The sequence below is a fragment of the Mustela putorius genome, unplaced genomic scaffold (genome assembly GCF_011764305.1).
Source record: "Mustela putorius furo isolate JIRA1106 unplaced genomic scaffold, ASM1176430v1.1 tig00000578_pilon_pilon_pilon, whole genome shotgun sequence".
NCBI lineage: Eukaryota > Metazoa > Chordata > Mammalia > Carnivora > Mustelidae > Mustela > Mustela putorius.
The window spans coordinates 2752795-2772623 of NW_025421422.1; the positions used below are offsets into that span (position 1 = coordinate 2752795).

Genomic DNA, 19829 nt, shown 5'->3' on the forward strand with positions numbered 1-19829 from the left:
GCTTTATTATAATCAATCTAACTAGTCTGTCCCAATGCCTAAAGCTAGAGTTGGAGGACTACTCTGAAGTTACTTCTGAAAAGGTAAAAGACTGATTTGTGTCTATCAGTCTATCTGAATTCTTTTTATTATATACTAACCCATGGTGGAAATAGTTGGTTTGAATCTATTACTCTGAGCTTAGAGAGCAGTTAGTGATCGTTATAGCTTCTCCACAGCAATCTGTCAGCCTTTTCTAATACTGTGGGGCCAGAGGAGCTTTCATAATAATTATTTTTATCAAAATTATATTAGGGTTGGAAGAATAACACAATGTCAGAAAGATCTATTACCTAGACCTAAGAGTTGCTATCACAGGTGATAAATTATTTATAATGCCCAGCATTAATGCAGCCATGTTTTCAAACCAAGAATTTGTAAATGTCCTTTGCAGATGCAAATTAACAGATTAATAAGGAAACAAGCTTTCTTGTCTGAGAAGCTGAGATGACAGATTAGCTATTAAGAGCAATTTATAGGTCATAAGATATGAAAGTTGGCAAGAAACACTACCTCAGCTGGCTCTATAAATAGTAAAACTGCATTTAGTTTCCCAGAGGTATCCTGTTAGACATTTTAATTATACCATAAAAACTGCCAGAATTTATAATGATTTCATTTTTTAAAAAACTTGATGCTCCATGTAAACTTGAGGCAATACAACAGGCATCCACGCTATGCGCTGGAACTGCCAAGTTGCAGGTATGTTAGCCCCCAACCTCTCTCTCAGGTTACGTAAGGATTCTCCTCCCTCCTTCACATCCAAACACCTTCCACGGCAGCCCCACGACGTCTACCTAGGATGATTTTTACAAACAACTGCCTCCCTTCTATGTAGCTCTTGGCCACAAAATGACAGCCATGTAAAAATCTTAGAGTCTTCATAGTCCTTTTAGGGAGCTGAATTTAACTGGGGGTAAATTCCCTCACTTATTTGAAATAATCAGCTCAGATCATTTTTTGGAAACTGATTTCCCATCCTCAGTTTCACCTACATCTGCAATTTTATTTGGAGGAGTGATAGATAACCTAATCTAAAATCAGCCTTTAAAGACATAATCCACTCAGGTCTCTTATGCAATGATTTGGCCTGAGTTTGGAGACCTACTTTACCTTAATGCTGTTTTAGTCCAATCAAAACTCTTCCATTCTACTCTTGCCAGCCAACCTGACTTTTAGTAGGCTATAAAACATTGTTCTGTAGGGTGTTGGAATGTAGTCAATCACCCTTTGAAGACAGTACTTACACCAAATCATAAAATCTGGCTTTGCCTGGGTAGGATATAATGGAGAAACTGGAAGAAAGAGACAGAGAGAAAACACATATGTGTGCATTCACAAAAGCCACATGAGACATTTCTCAGAAGGAAGAACGCCCAGGAAAAGGATCGTTTATTTGCAGGGGCCAGCAGATAACAATTTAAGCAAGAAATCTTTAAACTGGGTGAAAAGGAGTTTCCAAGGGTCCTGGAAATATGTTAGAAAATGAAGAAACAACTGAGAACCTACCTACCTACCAGGAAGGAGTATCAGTACAGCGTTCTCACTGTCAAGGATAGGTCCTCACGCAGGCTGAGACCTTCTCAAATGAATGTCTTCTAACTGTTCAAGAATAACTGCTCGGAATCTCAGCTCTCTGTACAACTGCTCCCTCCAGCAAATTCAACTTCTGCCCCTGTTGCATGATTCCAAGCTTGGATTTCAGAACAAGAGACAGAAGACTTTAGAGCTGGGAGAGGCCTTATAGATCACCTAATCCACCAGTTTTCAAACTTTGCTTAAACCAAATTACAAATACACATGATTTCTGTGATTTAAGTGTACTTGTTTAGGTTAACTTGGATTAGGGGGCACTCTTGTCCCTAAGTATTAAGAGAATCTCTGGCACCCTGAAGGATTCTTTAGAGCAGAATTTGAAGACCACTCATCAGTAGACCTCCTCAATGTCTTTTGATGTAGAAATTAAGGGCAAGAGACGTCAAGTACCTTGGCCAAAGACCAATCCACTAAAGAACCAGCAAGAGCAGGACTGGAGCCTACATCTCTAGGTCCCCACTAGTACCTCCTCACCATGCTTTGCCAGACTGCACCACACCAGCTCACAGTCTCCTCAGACTCAGGCTCACTGCCCTTCCTAAGTCCCCTTTACTCCTATGACTTCCATGATAAACAAAAGAAGCAAATGCTGTCACCATTTCTTCCAAACAGCCAAAAGTTCAGCATTACCCCTTTACCTGTCTTATGGCCCTCATATTCAGCAGCCCTCCCCAAGACCAGCTTTATTAAACTCCTGAAATTATAATCATATTACTTTTTATTTAATAATCTTTACCTAAATGCTGATTATTTATATACAAGATCCACTTAGAATTAATTTCTGACACTTTTATTTTAAATAATAAATATTCTCTTCAGAATTGTGTGGCAATGTTAACAGATGGGGTTTGTAAGTGTTATTAAATACATACTGCTCTTCTCTCTAAAATCCCAGCCAGTTATTCAGTGACAAACTCAACAGCAAACTTTATTTTTTCTTTAAAAATTTACTAATTTATTTGAAAGAGAGAGAGAGTGAGCAGGGATAGGGACAGAGGGAGAAGAAGAGGGAGAGAAGAAACCCCCCATCCCAGCGCTGCTGAGCGTGGAGCCCAGGTGGGGCTCTATCTCATGACCCGAAGATCATGACCCTAGCCAAAATCAAGAGTTGAACACTTAACCACTGAGCCACCCACCCCTCGACAGCAAACTTTAATTAAACTTTAGTAACTGAGGCACTGGGGTGGCTCAGCTGGTTAAGCCGACGGCTTTTGGTTTCAGCTCAGGTCATCATCTTGGGGTTGTGAGATCAAGCCCCATGTCAGGCTCTGTGCTGGACATGGAGCCTGCCTAGGATTCTCTCTCTTACTCTCCTTCTGCCCCCACCCTGCCCCAATTTTTTTAATTAAAAAAAAAAAAAAAACTTTATTAACTTTCCTAACAGCTACTGATTCTGTCTCCTAAATAATAATGGACTTACCAATTCCAGGGTAATATAGTGATTAGAACTACCTAGGTTGGAATACTGACTCTGCTGGCTATGTTCCCTTAAGGAAGTTACTCTCTCTGCCCTTGTTTGCTTATCTATAAAGTTGGAGTAATGATATCTGTCTCATGGGACTGTCAGATGCATACATTAGAGCTTAGAATAGTGTCTGGCACATAACAAGTATTCAGTTACTGCTGGCTGTTATAGATGCTAAATACCAATAAAACTGAGTAAATTAAGTAATTTTAAAGTCATACATTTATATTCATTTAATCTATTTTGTACATTTATTTAAAATTTAAATGTACTAAATTAGTGCCTCCCTTCCCTCTCTTATTATATTAATTAAAAAAACCTGAAAATGTCATTTCCCTTTTGTTGCATTTGTCACTGTTCCTTTGGCACAAAAATTGTTTGGGCATGCAACCACATAACATTCCTTTTTGGGAATCCCCAAGGAAAGAAGACATTACACCAAGATCTAAAAAAGGAACACAGTACATTCCCTGAAGAAAACCAAAATTTTAATTAAGATCCTATCTTTTTTTTTAATATTAGCTTGCTATAAAAATACCCAAAGTGACATTAAATATAGGTTACACTGATAGATAAAATTTCTAATTATAAGTATAATCAAACTTTTCATCATGTTAGTTTTCATGTTTGTTTTTCAGTGGTATGCTTGTTTTGGATGAAAGTGAATACCAGAAATGTACTAAAGTTTCGAAGGAAATACGTTGTAAAGCAAAAAGAGTTGATTCATATATTTTCTACTTAAAGCAACAGGGAAAGATACAGGTGAAGGAAAAAGGAGCATAGCACAGGACAGGTTAGACTGGGGTTTCTGGAAGCCTAGAGTTGGCTTATTCATCTCTGTAACTTCACCGTCTAGCATAATACCTGGCATTCTACAAACACTTACAGAACTAAATTGACCGTCACGGGACTTTGGGTCTACACAAAGATTTAAAAGAAGAAAACTCTAGCCTCGAAGGTAAAGTCAGAATGAACAGGTGGCACCAGGACCTCTCAACCTCTAGCTCTGTGTGAGCAAAATCCTAGTTCATGAAAACTTTCCTGCTCAGTTGTACCCTTGGTGTTTGTCTACACAATCGCTCATATTCGTCCTTGATTTTCTTCTACCTGCTACTCCTCATCCAATCAATCATATTCTTGTTAAGCCTTATGACGTCTAACTCCCTTCTACCTTTGCATTGTTTGCATGAGACATAAAGTGACTAAACAGGGGTCACTATTATTTTTGGTTATAATACTCTTTTCCTAAGAATAATTATAATGGTAGTCCAGATTAAAGACCAGAAAAGTTAGTAAAATTCAGGTTCTTTCTGGGTACCACTAAAGTCCTTCTTAGGAAAAAATAGATCATCATAGTAAGTATAACGGCTAATCATTGAGAGCCAAGCACACTACCTTTTGTCAAATTAAAGTTGCCATCAATTTAAGAAGCATCTTACAATATAAACCACAGATAAAAGGACAACAGTGTCACAATCAAACAATGCCAGTATGCTTACTTACTGATTTCAGAGATACTAAAATGTGAAAAAAAAAATGTGCATCTTGGAGTTATGATATATCAGTGAATTATGATATATCAGGTGATTTATTTACATTATCCCAAATCATCACCAGGACCTACAGGGTAGGAATTTTTACCTTCATTTTGCAGATGAGGAAAAAGACAACATTAAGCAGCTGGTTCAAAGTCAAATAACAAATAAACGGGAAGGCTGGGATTTAAATCTAGGCCTACCTGACTGCAAATGTGAGTATTCCCATCACATTGCATTTCCTCCAGAAATCCTAGACAAAAAAAAAAAATGAGGAAGAAGGCAAGGGCACTTGCTCTGAAAAGGACTCATTATTGCTGTTTACAATTAGGTGCTTAGAATAGCTTAGCAGGCAGGTGTTTCTAATTTGCAACATTTAATAAAAATGGCTATTGTCAAACCATATCACAAACTGGGTACAGACTCAGAATTTTATTAAGACTGAGGATGAAAAAACTGCAACAATTCTACTACACTGTAGTAGCACCTTACCATATTTTACTCCCTCTCTCCTAGATAGAAAAACTACCTTTAGAGTTTCAAGTTTGCCAACCCATTCATGAGTCTAAAAAGAGGTGGATTTTATTTGATTAATATTGTCCTCGAGATTATATATAAATTCTGAGATATAAAGTGAAAACTTTAGGGAATGTGCCAAGTCTAGGATGGGTTAATGTGTCTGGCATGCCTGAAAAATCCCAGAAAGCAGCTCCCAAGAGGATAGATTCTGATTCAGGTTTAAGTTTACTCCATTTAGGGATAGAGATGGTTTTCAACAGTGGTATTGAGCTTTGAGTTCAGGCAGGACCATTTAAATGAGCCTTAGTAATGTATGTATGCTGGAAGCTGAACATGAAGGAAGAATTAGCCCAACTCCTAGAATGGCAGCATCCCTCTGCAGAAGGTTCTATTCAAAGTCTTATGGTAGTAAGCAGAAACTGCTGGAAAGTGTGTCATTTTATGGAAACCTCAGAAGTTTTGCTCTGAAAAAAAATTCCGGGATTAAGAGTGGATTGGTTTACCTTGCTTCTAGTGAATGCTGAAAGGGAGGTAACGATTGGGTCACTGTTAAAGAGAAAAAGCAGCAGGAGTGGGAGAAAGTAGAGTGGTGAGTGATGACACTTCTGATGCTGCCCCCTTCCACAGGGGGGTGGGATACACACTTTTCCTGCTCTGGCTTTTTCCCAAGAAAGTAGCAGCACATTTCCCCCATAATACATGTTGTATCATATCTGATTACATGGAATGTTTATTTCACTTAATTTTATGGCTCAGAAGAGGAAGAGGAAAGAAATAAGGAGAAAAGACGAGGATAAATAAAGTTTTGCTTCCAAGTTCTAAGATCCCTCTACTGGTAGTGACTCCACAGGTCAGTGCTTATGTACCTGGAACCTAAGAAAAACAGGCAGAAATGCTGAAAAGGAGTCATTAGGTGACAGTAAGGGTTAAGATAGATCTTTTACATACAGAAGGAGTACAAAATAAAAAATAGAAAGAAGTAAAAAAAAAAAAAAGACAACACTAAAACATTAATCTATCACAAGTAATTTTTTGCTGATGTGAAAGTGTGATGACTTGAGTTTAATTTAAAAGAAACACAGAAACTTGATTTGCATTTGATGAGTTGTCAAAAAAGAGAACTTTGATTTTTTTTTTTTTTAAGATTCTATTCATTTATTTGACAGACAGAATCACAAGTAGGCAGAGAGGCAGGCAGAGAGAGAGGAGGAAGCAGGCTCCTCGCTGAGCCCCAATATGGGGCTCGATCCCAGGACCCCAGGATCATGACCCGAGCTGAATGGAGAGGCTTTAAGCCACTGATTTTTTTTTTTAACTTAATTTTTACTGTAATGAAATTAAACTTGTTGAACCGGTGACAAAAGGCAGAGGTCACTATCCACAGCCTCACTCTAGGTTCCAGTCGGGGATCTGCCAGTCTTTCAGGGCAGAATCCAGATGTGCCCAAGTGTGAGTTACATTTCCCCCTGGGATGCTTCCTCCAATGTCTCCTCTCTAACAAGATAAATAGCGGTCCTCACACTTCTCATGGGTGCCATCAGAGGCAAAACTGGAGTAGTGCATTAAACATGCGGTGGGCACTTGAGAGCAATGTGGTGATTAAGTCAGCTGGGGGCATCAAGGATGTGCTTCAGGGGGCTGGTAATAAGAGGCTGGGAGATATATTCATCATTGGATACTTAATAAAATCCTTTGCATAACAATGCCCACTGGGAATTCTAAGTAACTCGAGCATACTGTGAATAACAGCTGCATTCAAAGGAGATGGGCCTCACCACAATGGCAGAATATCTAGATAGGCACTGTCGGCACTGATCTTCCAGAAACCTCAAGAACAAATGGTTTGCAAAACTAACAGAGAATAGCTCAAATGTATTTGTTTGCTCGTTCACTCAACAAATACTGGAGTGCTCACTATGTCCTAGTCCCTGGGACTAGAAAGATAAATGAGACATGACATCTGCTGTAGAGTCACTCACAGCTTCAGAGACAGACAGGAAAACAGTAAGTGCAGTAGACCTCTGGTGCCTGGGGCAAATGAAAACCCCATCTTTCTCAACTTCTGGTCAGAAACCCCAGTAAAACAATAGTGAAAAAAAAATTTTTTTTTCAAAAGCTGTAAGCCCAGAAAAACAAAAAGACTGAGAAAGATGCCAGCAGATGAGAGATATCCACCAAATTTTGGGAGATGGAAAGCAGATGGATGAATGGTAACTGATTTAGTAGGACAGGAAGAGCGGAAACCAAACGGCTTGCAAGGAGGGGTGCCAAGTCCAGCTGCAGAATGCTGGAAAGGAGCAGGAATTGAGGCGCTAAGGCTTCTGAAGTTCAGGAGAAGGGATTCGGAGCTGAGGCCGAGGATGGGATAGGAGCTTAGAGAAGAAGCAATTATAGCCTAGATCTGCTTCCCCAATCTGGCAGAAGATGGAAGCCTACTTTCTCTGCAGAGATTTCGAGATGAAGATAAAACTGAAACACTACACTGACACACAGGGAGATCAGTGAAAGTCTGTATTCTGAATGGCGAGAGTCTCCTCACAGGGCACCCCTCTCCATATTACAAGCACCTTTCCTCTGCTGTTTCACCTAGGTTGGCAGCTTCATGTATATATTCTGGCAGCAGACTATAAATTTCTGAGGAAATTGGTCCAAAGGAAAGATGTGCACATGTAAACACGAGGGGATTCCCCCACCCACCCATGAACCCAAAAGCACCCCCTCCCAGTCTTTTCAACCTGCTTGAAATCTTTCTGTGCACAAGACCCATCCAAGCATACAGAGGCTCTAATCGGTTTTTAGTGCCTCACTCCTCTTATGAGCAGTCAGCCAAAGATTACTAGACATTTGAGGAAATCTCTCATTTGAAAGTCAGTGACCAAAATGAACAAACAAACAAAGTGCTCAAGAGAGAACAGATGCAATGAAAGGATGGGGGGAAAAAAATTCCAAAAAATTATAAAGTCTTCAGGGACATCAAATAACAGCCTGCAGCCATGAACCTTTGGAACACTACACAAAAAGAATAAGAGGACAAGAGATAATTGTTCAGTATTTTAAATAACAGCAGAAAACAGCACATGAAGTAGAACAAATTGAAGAGGAATATTACTTCAGGAAACACGATTTTAAAGACCAGTTAAATAGAAAAGAGAAAGAACAACAAAAGACAGATTAGAGGATCAACCTGAGAAGCCTAACATCTGACTAATAAAAGTTCTAGCTATAGAGAACAAAGAAAATGGAGAGGAATAAATTATAAAATTTTTAAGACAATTTCCCTGAAATTAAGCACATGAGATTCCAGACAATGAAGAAAGGCCCACTATGAATTTTCAGGATAATAGGCAAAAAAACCCACACATAGAAAAAAATCAATCAAACAAACAAAAACCCCAAAATATTCCAGAGAGAAGGATCTGCTAATACACAAATAATTAGGAATCAGTAGCATTTGGCTTCTCAATGGCAATTGAAAGTTAAAAGACTTGGATCAAATGGATCAAATACAGTCAAAACTCTGGGAGGATAGCATTTCAATCTAGAATTCTATTTCTAGCCAAATTATCCATCAAAGTAGAAAGCAAAAGTAAAGAGTTTTAAGATATTTAAGGTCCTAAAAACTTTCCGGATCACGGGTCTTTTCTTAAGGAACTAATGAGGATGTGTTCCAGCAACATATGGGTGTGAACCGAAAATGAAGATGCAATTCAGGAAACAAAGGCTACAAGACAGGAAAGAGGCTAAGGAATTCTCAAGATCACAGGGAGGGAAGTCTCGGAATGGCATCCATGAAGGGCCCCACAGAACAACTAATCAAGCTTGGAGCAGGACACAAAAGACTGCAAGGAGGATTTCTCTAGAAAAATAAAAGGTACAGATTATTTGATATGTTTGGCACTCTAGAAAGGAGTTTTATAGTTCAGTTAAAAATATTTCTGCTAATGACTGGCACACAGAAAAGCAAACACAACTATAGCAACCACACAAACTAAAGTAATTAATTCTAATTTTGCTATACAGAAAGATCACTGGGGTGGTGTGAAGATGAACTGTGGCAGAGGCATGACTGCAGGCAAGGAAGACAGAAGTTGAGTGACAAAGTCTGGAGGAAGCTATAAGGGCCTGAACAGAGAAACAGTAGAGGGGACAAAGACAGGGCCAACTTAAGGGAAGGTAACTTCTCATACAAGCTCCATCTATAACCCAAGAAGCTAAGGAGAAAGAAGTTAAGAAGCTAAAGGCAAAGGGAAATTTTTGAAAGAAAGAAAGTCATCATATTCACAGTTAATTAACTAGTGGAGTACTCAGTTTTGCTATTCTCATTAAGAAGCCTAATAGTTTTAAAAGAACTCAACAAGTCTAATTATTATTAGACCACTGTGCTGGTCCCTTTAATAAGCAACAGAATTAGAAAAGTATTGTTATTCCCCATTTTATAGACAAGGCACAGAGAGGTGGAGTAATGTACCCATGGTCACACGGCAGAAGAGTGTTAAGAGATTCAAACCCAAGCCAGCTGTGTCTACAACCTATTCTCTTAACTGCCATGCTTACTCTAATAACCACTTAAAATATTAATTATCACCTAGGATAGAAGTACTCTGTGCCAGACACTAATCTAAACATTTTACATATATTACCACATTCAATCTTCAGAACAATCCTATGAGATAGATACTATTATCCTCCCCATTTCACAGGTGAAAGAAGAAGTGACTTGACCAAGGCCATTCGGTTAGTAAGTCACGGTGCTAGGATGCAAGAATGAGCTGTGCTGTAGTATGCTGTCCCAGGTATTGCTGGACCACATCGCTTCTCTGAAGTTATCTTGATTCCTCAAAATCTCTTTCTTTTCCTATATCCAATGATGGGCAAGTCCTTATTGAATCTACCTCTGAGATGTGTCTAATGTAGAACATGGGGGACAGCAAACATGTTTTATTTGGTTCACATAGAGTTGCTGTTTTGTTTGTTTGTTTTAATTAGGCAATCTCATATACAAGTTCAGGTTTACAACTTCCCTATGAACAACAAAAAAAACACATGTGACAACATCAACCCATATTCTCATATAGGAAAAACCACCTAACTGAATAGTGGCTATCTGGGTCAGACAGTGTCTGTATGCATTTTCAAGTTCCTCATAGACTCCACCATTCCCCACATCTAAACACACTTCATTCATTTGCAGCACTGCGTGGCTCCTTTGGGCACCTGCTTTTTGAGACGCCTGTTCTTACCTTAGGCCCTTTCCACTCTGGGCCTTTGTCTCTCAAGTGCATTTGCTTTAACAGCTTCCTGACAGGTCCTAGCCTCTACCCTCTCCATACCACTCTCTTCATTTCCCTAAAGCATAGCTCTGAGTATGCCATCCCTGTGCTTAAAAACCTTTGATGACTTCCCAATGCATACTAATCCAACCCCTAGGCTTGGCAAGTAATGATTTTCACAATGTGATTCAACCTTCTTTTTTACTATTATCTCCCTCCTTACAACCCAGACCTCCTGGCATATTTGTTGTTCTCTAAACATCCACATCATTTCCTGCTTCAAGGCCATGGTTCATATTTCTGTTAAATTTTTAATCATAAGAAACATATTTAAATGCAAGTTTATCTTTTCAAATCATACTAAAGGCTTCTTTAAAAATCCTGCTTATAAGATCAATGGAGAAATAAAGGATTATCAAGAAAACGGAGATGTAACAATTGCTTAAAAAATGCAGCTCTTCAAAATAAATAAGATAGATTAAAAAAGTTAAACACACATACACAAAAAAAGAACACAAAACCCTAGAAGAAAATTTAGGTGATTACTTAATCTCTGACTGGGGAAGGACTTTCTAAGTCTAAAAACAATAGAAAGCCCAAGGAATAAAGTCAAAAGATATGACTGCATAAAAAAAATTTAAATTCTGTTATGTCCAAAACATGGCAAACATCACAAAGGAAATTAAATGACAAAAAAAAAATCTGCCATAAATAAAGAATTAAAGAACATATAATTCACCAACAGAATGTAAAAAAACAAACATGGAAAAATTCTTTGTTAGTAATCAAGGGAACACAAAAGAAAATAAGATTCGCCTTCAACTTTCTAATAGCAAAGTGTAAAAAAATTATTAAAATGAAATTCACTGGGGCGCCTGGGTGGCTCAGTGGGTTAAAGCCTCTGCCTTGGGCTCAGGTCATGATCCCAGGGTCCTGGGATCAAGCCCCACATCGGGCTCTCTGCTCAGCAGGGAGCCTGCTTCCTCCTCTCTCTCTCTCTCTCTGCCTGCCTCTCTGCCTACTCGTGATCTCTATCTGTCAAAAAAAAAAAAAAAAAACCAAAAAACACAAAAACGAAATTCACTGCGTCAGTGAGAATGGAGTGAGGTAGGTACTCTCATGTACTACTAGGAAGAATACAGACTGGTGAGACTTTCTGAAAAACAATTTAACAGAACAAATCAAAAGTCCTGAAAATGTCCTTTGATGCAGTAATTTTACTTCTAGTCTCAAAACCAGGAGTTTCCGATTTTGGCACTGTTGATACTTGGGGCTGGATAATTCTTTGTTGTAGGGGACTATCCCATGCCTTGTAGGATGTTTAGAAGCACCCATGACCTCTACCCACTGGATGCCAGGATGCCAGTAGTTTCTCCCCCTAACCACCCCCTCCACTGCCACTGCACCAACTTGTGACAACCAAACACATCACCAGACATTGCCAAATGTCCTCTGGGGGTGTGGGGATGGGGTGGTAAACAGAGCTTTCCCAGTTGAGAACCACTGTTCTATACAAACAAAATAATGAAAAAGTTGGTTGAAGATTTTTATAGGTAAATTGTAACAACATTATAAGAAAAAATTATAAACATGTTAAATGCTCAGTAATAACAGAATGGTGAAATAAATGATGGCAACCATATTTTGTGAGGAACCATACAGTAATTTCACATGCTATTTTCAAAACATTCACTGAAACAAAAAAAATTTTTCTATTAATTAGAATAACACTAGCTGCTGTAATGAACACCAAAGTTTTCCTAACTTAGCACAAAGGAAGTTTATTTCTTGTGCATGAATTGGTCCAAAGTGATGCCAGATGGGTGGAGGCAAAATGAGGTGGAGGTGGGGCTCTGTCCCACACGGGCCTTTTGAAACCCTGGCTGCCAGCAGTTCTGCCTTCTTCGCCACTATAGCTTCCAAAGCTACCCATACTGTTAATGTCTATCTAGCAGCTGGATGATCATGGCTGGGAAATAGGAAAAATCAATTCCATTCACGTTCTATTGTCTAGAATTCTATGGTCTCACAGGAGACCACCAACTGAATAGGAGGCTGGGATATGTAACCTAGTCATGGGTGCAGAAAAAAGAGAAAACATATTTGGTAAACCAATAGTTCAGTCTCTGTCCAAGTCATGATATAATGTTAAATGAACAGAATGGATTAACACATTGTATTAGTATTGTTTATTAGTATTAATACATTGTATTCAGTATATATACTGAAATTGCAATCTGTTTCTTTTTTTTCACATATTCCCAGATAAAAGAGTAATACCTCGCAACCCAGCAATTCTACTTCTGAATATATTCTCTAGAGAAATACACACAAAGAAATCAGTGCAAAGATAAGACAATCGCAAATCGCGTAAATGATTGTATAGGAGACTGATCAAATACACTATGGCAAACCCGTAGTACAGAATACTATCCATAAAAGAAAGACGGAAGAACTAGATGAACCAAGTTGGAGATTTCTCTAAGGCATACTGTTAAGAGCAAGGAGCAAAAAAAACAATAAAATGATGCCACTTACATTTAAAAATGATAACACAAAATTGTATGTGTTCATTGAACATTGCACACGTGTTCTTCCAGGTCTGGAAGAAAGTTTCTCAACAGTGGCACTACTGACATTTAGGATGAGATAGCTCTCTGTTGGGTAGGGGTGGAAGGGGCACCTGTCCTAGGCCTTGGAGGGTGTTTAGCTGCATCTCTGGCCTTTATGTACTAGGTACCAGTAACAACCCCCACCCAACAGCCCACCCTGAGGAAGGTAAGCACAGAATGGACAGAAGTTAATCTGGGAGGATGAGGGGGAGGGATGGGGCAGGAACAAAAGACAAGTTCATTTTCCCTGTAATGTTTTAAAATTTACTACAAAAATCTATCTATGTATATCCATATACTTTAAGTCAGAAATAAAAATATTAATAGTAATTATCTTTGAGTCATAAAACCATGGTTGACATTTGTTGTTTCTGTAAAATTTATTTATAAATACTAATCTAGAAAAAAAATTTTTTTTTAAAGATTTTATTTATTTATTTGACAGAGAGAGAAATCACAAGTAGGCGGAGAGTCAGGCAGAGAGAGAGAGAAGCAGGCTCCCGCTGAGCAAAGAGCCCGATGCGGGGCTCGATCCCAGGACACTGAGATCATGACCTGAGCCAAAGGCAGCGGCTTAATCCACTGAGCCACCCAGGCGCCCCTAATCTAGAAAATTTTTAAAGAAGCTTTTTTTTTTGAAGAAAATGACAAAAACTGAAAATAAATATGAAATGTTAACAGTGCTTGCAGATGGAAAATGAGATGACACATCATTTTTGTCTGTCTTTTTGATCATTGCTTTCTAAATTTTCTACAGCAGTATGCACTAATTTACAATTCAAAAAAGGTTTGCTTTTTAAAAGAATCCTAGTCTTATTAACTCTAAATTAAAAAGAACAGTCCCGAAAGAATAAATTAGGACCAAATGGGTCAGAGACACTGTTGGTACAAGGGAGTTCAACTTTCTACCATAGAGATCACACCCAGGGTTGGAAACTAACAATTCTGAGCTGGGTTTAGAATTGCAGGGCAAGGAAGACAGCTCCTCTGAGAACTTCTGAGCCACAGGAGGGCAGTTAGGGCCCAGAATGGGGAACAAACGAACCAGTAATGCAGTCTTGAGCACTGCCATCTCCAACTAGCAATTAAGGAGCAATATAAACAGAGTGGCTGGTTAGAAGGCTGGAAATGGCCTAGGGCCACCACTAGGTAGGAGAAAGATTAAAAACTCTGCTGAGATAAGCAGCTCATAATAGGTTCTCAGAGACTTGCTCTACTTGATCTACAAGTAGAAAAGTTAGGTTATGCATTACTATATAAATAAGTAATGTTTTTATTTTTAAAAACACGATTACAGTTTTTGAGGAAAATCTCTATCTTCTGGCTTAATGGTTATGAAGGAAAAACAGTACTTCTTTCAGCATCCACAATATGCCAGGCAGTTTATGTACCTTGGCTTACTTGCAACTCACAGCACACCAGGCTTGGATGGTATTCTCTCATTTCAAAGGCTGGAAAACCGAGTGTCAGCCAGGTCCTTCAATCAAGAGCACACAGTGAGAGAAGTACAGGAACAGCATGTGATCGCTCTCAAAATCCATTCATTCCAACAACCAAACCAGTACTTCTGAGTACCTATTACCTGTGAGCTAGGCTGCGAAAATAACAAGGACCACAAAAAACTCTGCTTTCATTGAGTGTAAGGCTGGCAAGAGCACAGGTGTAAACAGGAAGTTACAAGACAGAGTTTGATGAAGACTGGGGAAATGCAGGAGATGAAGTGAAGAAGGCAAGAGGTAACTTTGGGTAAGGATCAGCAAAGGCTGCCTAGAAACTGAAATTTAAAATGAAGCCTGGGCCAACAAGGTATGTGAGAAGATGCTCAACACCATGAATCATCAGGGAAATGAAAACCAAAAGCTCAGTGAGATACCAATTCATACCTGTTAGAATGGCTATTGTCAAAGAGAGAGAGAGAGAGAAATAGCAAGTGTGGGCAAGGATAGAGAGCTAAGGGGAAGCCGGTACACTGTTGATGGGAAAGTAAACTGGTACAGCCAATGCAGAAAACAGTATAGAGGTTCCTCAAAAAACTAAAAAATAGACCTACCTTATGATCCAGTAATTCCATTCTGGGTTTCATTTGGAGAAAATGAAACACTATCTCAAAAAGAAAGATACATGCACTGCTATTTTCAATCTCAAGTGTTATTTTCAATAGCTAAGATATGGAAACAACCTACATGTCCATCAAGAGAGGAATGGATTAAAAAAATTATGCTACACACACACATAGAGAGGAATACTATTCAGCCATTAAAAAGAAGGAAATCTTGTCATTTGCAACAAATGAATGGACCCTGAAGGCATTATGCTAGGTTAAATAAGTCAGAAAGAGAAAGACAAATAATGTATGATCTCAACTTATCTGTGGAATCTTTAAAAAAAAAAAAAAAAAGCTCCTAGATACAGAGAACAGGCTGGTGGGTGCCAGAAGCAGGGAAGAGGATGGTGGAGAGGCAAAATGGGCAAGGAGGTCAAAAGGTACAAACTTCCAGTCATAAAATAAATAAGTCATGGGGATATAATGTACAACATGGTGACTATAGTTAATAACACTGTACTGTACATTTGAAAGGTACTAGGAGAATAGATGATCTAAAAAGTTCTCATCATAAGAAAAAAAATTTGTAACTGTGTGTGATGAGGGTTGTTAACTAGACTTATTGTGGTGAGCATTTCACAATATTTAAATTATTATGTTGTATACATGAAACCAACATTAGATGTCAGTTATACTTCAATTTTATTTATTATTTTTATTTACTAATTTTTTTAGAGAGAGAGAGAAAATTTTTTTAAAAGATTTTATTTGACAGAGAATGAGAGTGGGGGGGAGCAGAGGGAGAGCATCTTAAGCAGACCCCATGCCCAGCAGAGAGTCCGATGTGGGGCTCGATTTCATGACCCGGAGACCACAACCTGAGCCAAAACCAGGAGTCAGACACTCAACCCACTGGGCCACCCAGGTACCCTGGGAGACAGAGAATCTGGGCATGGAACCAGACATGGGGCTTGATCTCACAACCCTGAGATCATGACCTGAGCTAAAATCAAGAGTTGGACACTTGGGACGCCTGGGTGGCTCAGTGGGTTAAGCGTCTGCCTTCAGCTCAGGTCATGATCTCAGGGTCCTGGGATCGAGCCCCGCATTGGGCTCTCTCCTCAGCAGGGAGCCTGCTTCCCCCTCTCTGCCTGCCTCTCTGCCTACTTGTGATCTCTCTCTTTCTCTCTGTCAAATAAATTAATAAATAAAATCTTAAAAAAAAAAAAAGAGTTGGACACTTAACTGACTGAGCCACCCAGGCACAATCATTCCTCAGTTTTAAAAAGAAGGTGTGGGGTAAAGCCTGAAAAATGAATAAAATTAAAAAGGTGAGGTAAGGCAAGGTGCAGGGTAGGTAGACAAGAAACAAGACACTAGAAAAAAACTCCGTATGGGTGAGTCACTGGATGCAAGCAAGAACAGTGAGAAAGAAGATGAGAGAAGATGGCAGGGACAGCTCAAGGAGTGCCCAGCACAGAGCATGAAAGGCTGAAATGAGCAAAGAAAGGCTGTAGTCTGACTCAGGTTTCTGAAAGACCTGACTACTGGAAGCAACACACTTGGAGGGGACCCAGTGCAGCACAGAATGATCAGGTAAGAGGCTATTTATCGAGAGATGAATGTAGGTCATGATCCTAGGATTAGAGAGAAGTAAGCAGATATGAGAAATATTGAAGTACAGAACTGAATGGAACTCTTGTTTGAATAGAGCTTTCATGGCCAAATGAAATAACTTAAAAAGAGCACGTAGTCTGTGCTCAACTCTGCATACATGTCATGTAAGATACCCTACAACATCTCATCCCACAGCAATTCTGTGAGATAGTGTTCAACCTCATTTCACAGAGAAAGCAGAGGCTCAGATAGGTTTAGCAACTTCTCCTCTGTCTCACAGCTGTCAAGTAGCAGGGCTGGGATTCAGACCTGGGTCCGTCTGACTTCACAGGGCCCTGGCTCTTTTCAAAATACCATTACACATCTAAATAAATTCAGAAACTCTGAAATCCTGCTTTATTCCTCAGTGGTTTTTAAGAAGGAGAGAAACAAGGGTAGGTAGAATTTTCTTTGCATCATCATTCTTGTATCTTAGATTTATAAAGCTATAAAGGTGTCAAACTGGCAGGGACCTTGGTCATCTAAGAACCATTGAGTTTTATAGCTGTCCTAGAGGGACCTCAGAGGTGCCTGCAGTCTGTCTTTTCCCTCCTTCTAATGCGAGTGCCACCAAAACTTTCTACGTGATAATTTAGGGCTGGTTTTCTTTTTGTTTTTCATTTTCTGACACTTTGAAACAGAGAAAAGCATGAAAAAAATAATATAATGAATACTTATGACCCAGCTTTAACTCGTCTTAACATTCTCCCGTATTTGCCTCAGATTTTTCTCTTTCCTTTTTTAAGGAAAATAAACATTACAGATACAGTTCACCTCCTTCTCCCCTTTCCAGAGTGACCACTATTGTGGCATTGGTGTTTACCACTCCACATATATTTGATACTATCATTGCTACTGTGAATTCCTTAAAGTTGTGTTTTGGTATGTTTTCAAACTGTATATCAACAGTAACTTTGTACACATCCCTCTGCAGATTTGCTTCCCCATACTTATTTGCACACACTTGCCTTATTTAGCAGGACACAACTGCTGAAGAGAGGCAAGCATGCATGGGGTGACCAGGTAGGCACCGTGGCTTTGCACCGTGGCTTTTTCACTTAGGCTCTCAGGCAAGTTCCTGAACCTTTCAGAGCTCCAGTCTCTTGATCTGTAAAATGGGGACAAAAAGCTACCTAGCAAAGCTATTGGGAGGTATTAGATGGTACCTATCTTTAGGCCTGGCACTAAGCAAATATTTAATAGATGTTAACTGTTATTTGTCACAATAAAATAGTGTACACTCGATAAATGGCAGCTATTTTTATTGTAACTTGTGGAATTCCTCACATTTGTTCAGGAATCCTATGTCTTTGAATAGCCCCATGACTGTACTAATGTGACAGGAGGTGTTATAATTTCCAAGTCAAGTCTCTGTGAATTTTTATATATTCTCCTACCCAGCTGGGCTTGGTTTGTTCACTTTAATAGCCAAATTAAACCACTAAGCCTTTGATTTCTACCGAATGCCATTCTATAGGACTGTCATCAGGAATCGAACTGACAGCAGTCTTTTAAGCCTAATCCTGTCCCCCCAACCCCTCTCCTGCCCACCTCCCTGTAGACCAAGCCATTCCACTACAATTCTGTGTTACCTATAAATTTAATGAGCATTCATCTGTGTTTCCAATAAAGATGCTAAATCCAGGCTCAATACTGACATCAGCAAAAGCATTGCTGTTTATGTCATCTTGGCCTCACCTGTCATAAGAAGATTGATATTGTGCCTTCAAAAGCTCTTCTGATTATGTTATTGCTCCATAAAAAAAGAAAAAAGAAAGAAAAATGTTTATTTATCGCCTTATTTTAATCCCTTGATCCCACTTCTCATACCTACCTCTGCCTTTCAAAACTTCATCCATTCTTCATGATTCCTTTCAAACTACTAACTCTTTCATGAAATCCATCCTGACTTTTCCCCTCCCCAACAGGGTAATAATTTCTCTTTCTTCTCAACACCAGGGCATGTGCCTGTTGCACAGAGCTCAGCAGGTAGTAAGCCTTACGTAGCCCTGATTCTCTACAAGCTCCTGTCCGGAAAGACATCCTACTCACTTCTCATAGGATTCAGAAACGCTCATTAAGAATGTGCTGAACTGGGCACCCGGGGGTCTCAGTTGGTTAAGCTCAGTTCATGATCCCAGGGTCCCAGGATGGAGCCCTACCTCTGGCTTAAGTCTGCTTCTTCCTCACCCCTCCCCCCACTCATGCTCTCTCTCTTTCAAATATATAAATAAAACCTTAAAAAAAAAACATTAAAAAATAATAATAAGGTGCTGAACTGAAGGGCACCTAGGTGGTTCAGTCAGTTAAGTATCTGACTCTTGATATCAAGGGTTGCGAGTTCAAGCCCCGTGTTGGTCTCCATACTGGGCAAGGAGACTATTTTAAAAAAAGAATGTGCTAAATTGAACTCATCACTTGGTACACTGTGATGGGACATTAGCTAATACACCAACCAAAACTACCACTTAGAATACGCTAATCTGCTTCTTCTGATAGCCACATGGATTCAGTATCTTTGTCTGGGGGTATTAATAATCACTATTATCCGGGGCCTCTGCCATGCCTGGTTCTTTATTAGTTCTATTCTTAATTAACCCTGAAAGAGAAGTAGAATTGTCTCCATTTTCCAGACTGCAGTTGAACTATAATTCAAATCCAGGTCTAACTATGAGGCCATTCTCTTCCCACTCCATGTGTCCAATGTAATAAATTCTAGCCTGACTCTCATCATTCTGTGAGAGGACTACCTGCAATACAGAACCAAAGAGCACAACGAATAAAGAAAATCAGGATGCACTCACGCACAGCCAAATAGCAAGTCATGAAAAACAAAATCTTTCCCAAGATTCCTAAGCCTCTAGTACTTTCAACTCCTAGGAAAAAAAAATCCCAATCCACTTGGGATATTAATTGTGGTAAAATTTTATTGAACACTTATAAATACACTACAGGGAAGACAGGCACATACCTATGCTCTTTTCAAAGAAAATTAAGGGTCTAAATGATAAGGACTCTTGGTAGCAATATATACTACTCTATTATATGCATTTCCCCTACCCTCCTCTTAAAACTGTTTATTATTTATTTAGT

The 19829-nt window shown here is 39.2% G+C and overlaps 1 protein-coding gene across 7 annotated transcripts in view; it reads right to left on the minus strand.

Moving 5' to 3' along the window:
- Nucleotides 1–19829, minus strand: part of TTC28 (tetratricopeptide repeat domain 28) — a 641796-nt gene that overhangs the window by 187875 nt on the left and 434092 nt on the right. The window contains exon 1 of one of the 7 annotated variants that reach the window (XM_013063447.2): nt 4839–4889. The exons of the other annotated variants lie outside the window; for them this stretch is intronic. Within the exon in view, the coding sequence (XP_012918901.1) occupies nt 4839–4874 (36 nt within the window). The 5' untranslated portion in view covers nt 4875–4889. Of the gene's footprint in view, nt 1–4838; nt 4890–19829 lie in introns of those variants that run through there. 7 annotated transcript variants of the gene reach the window in all.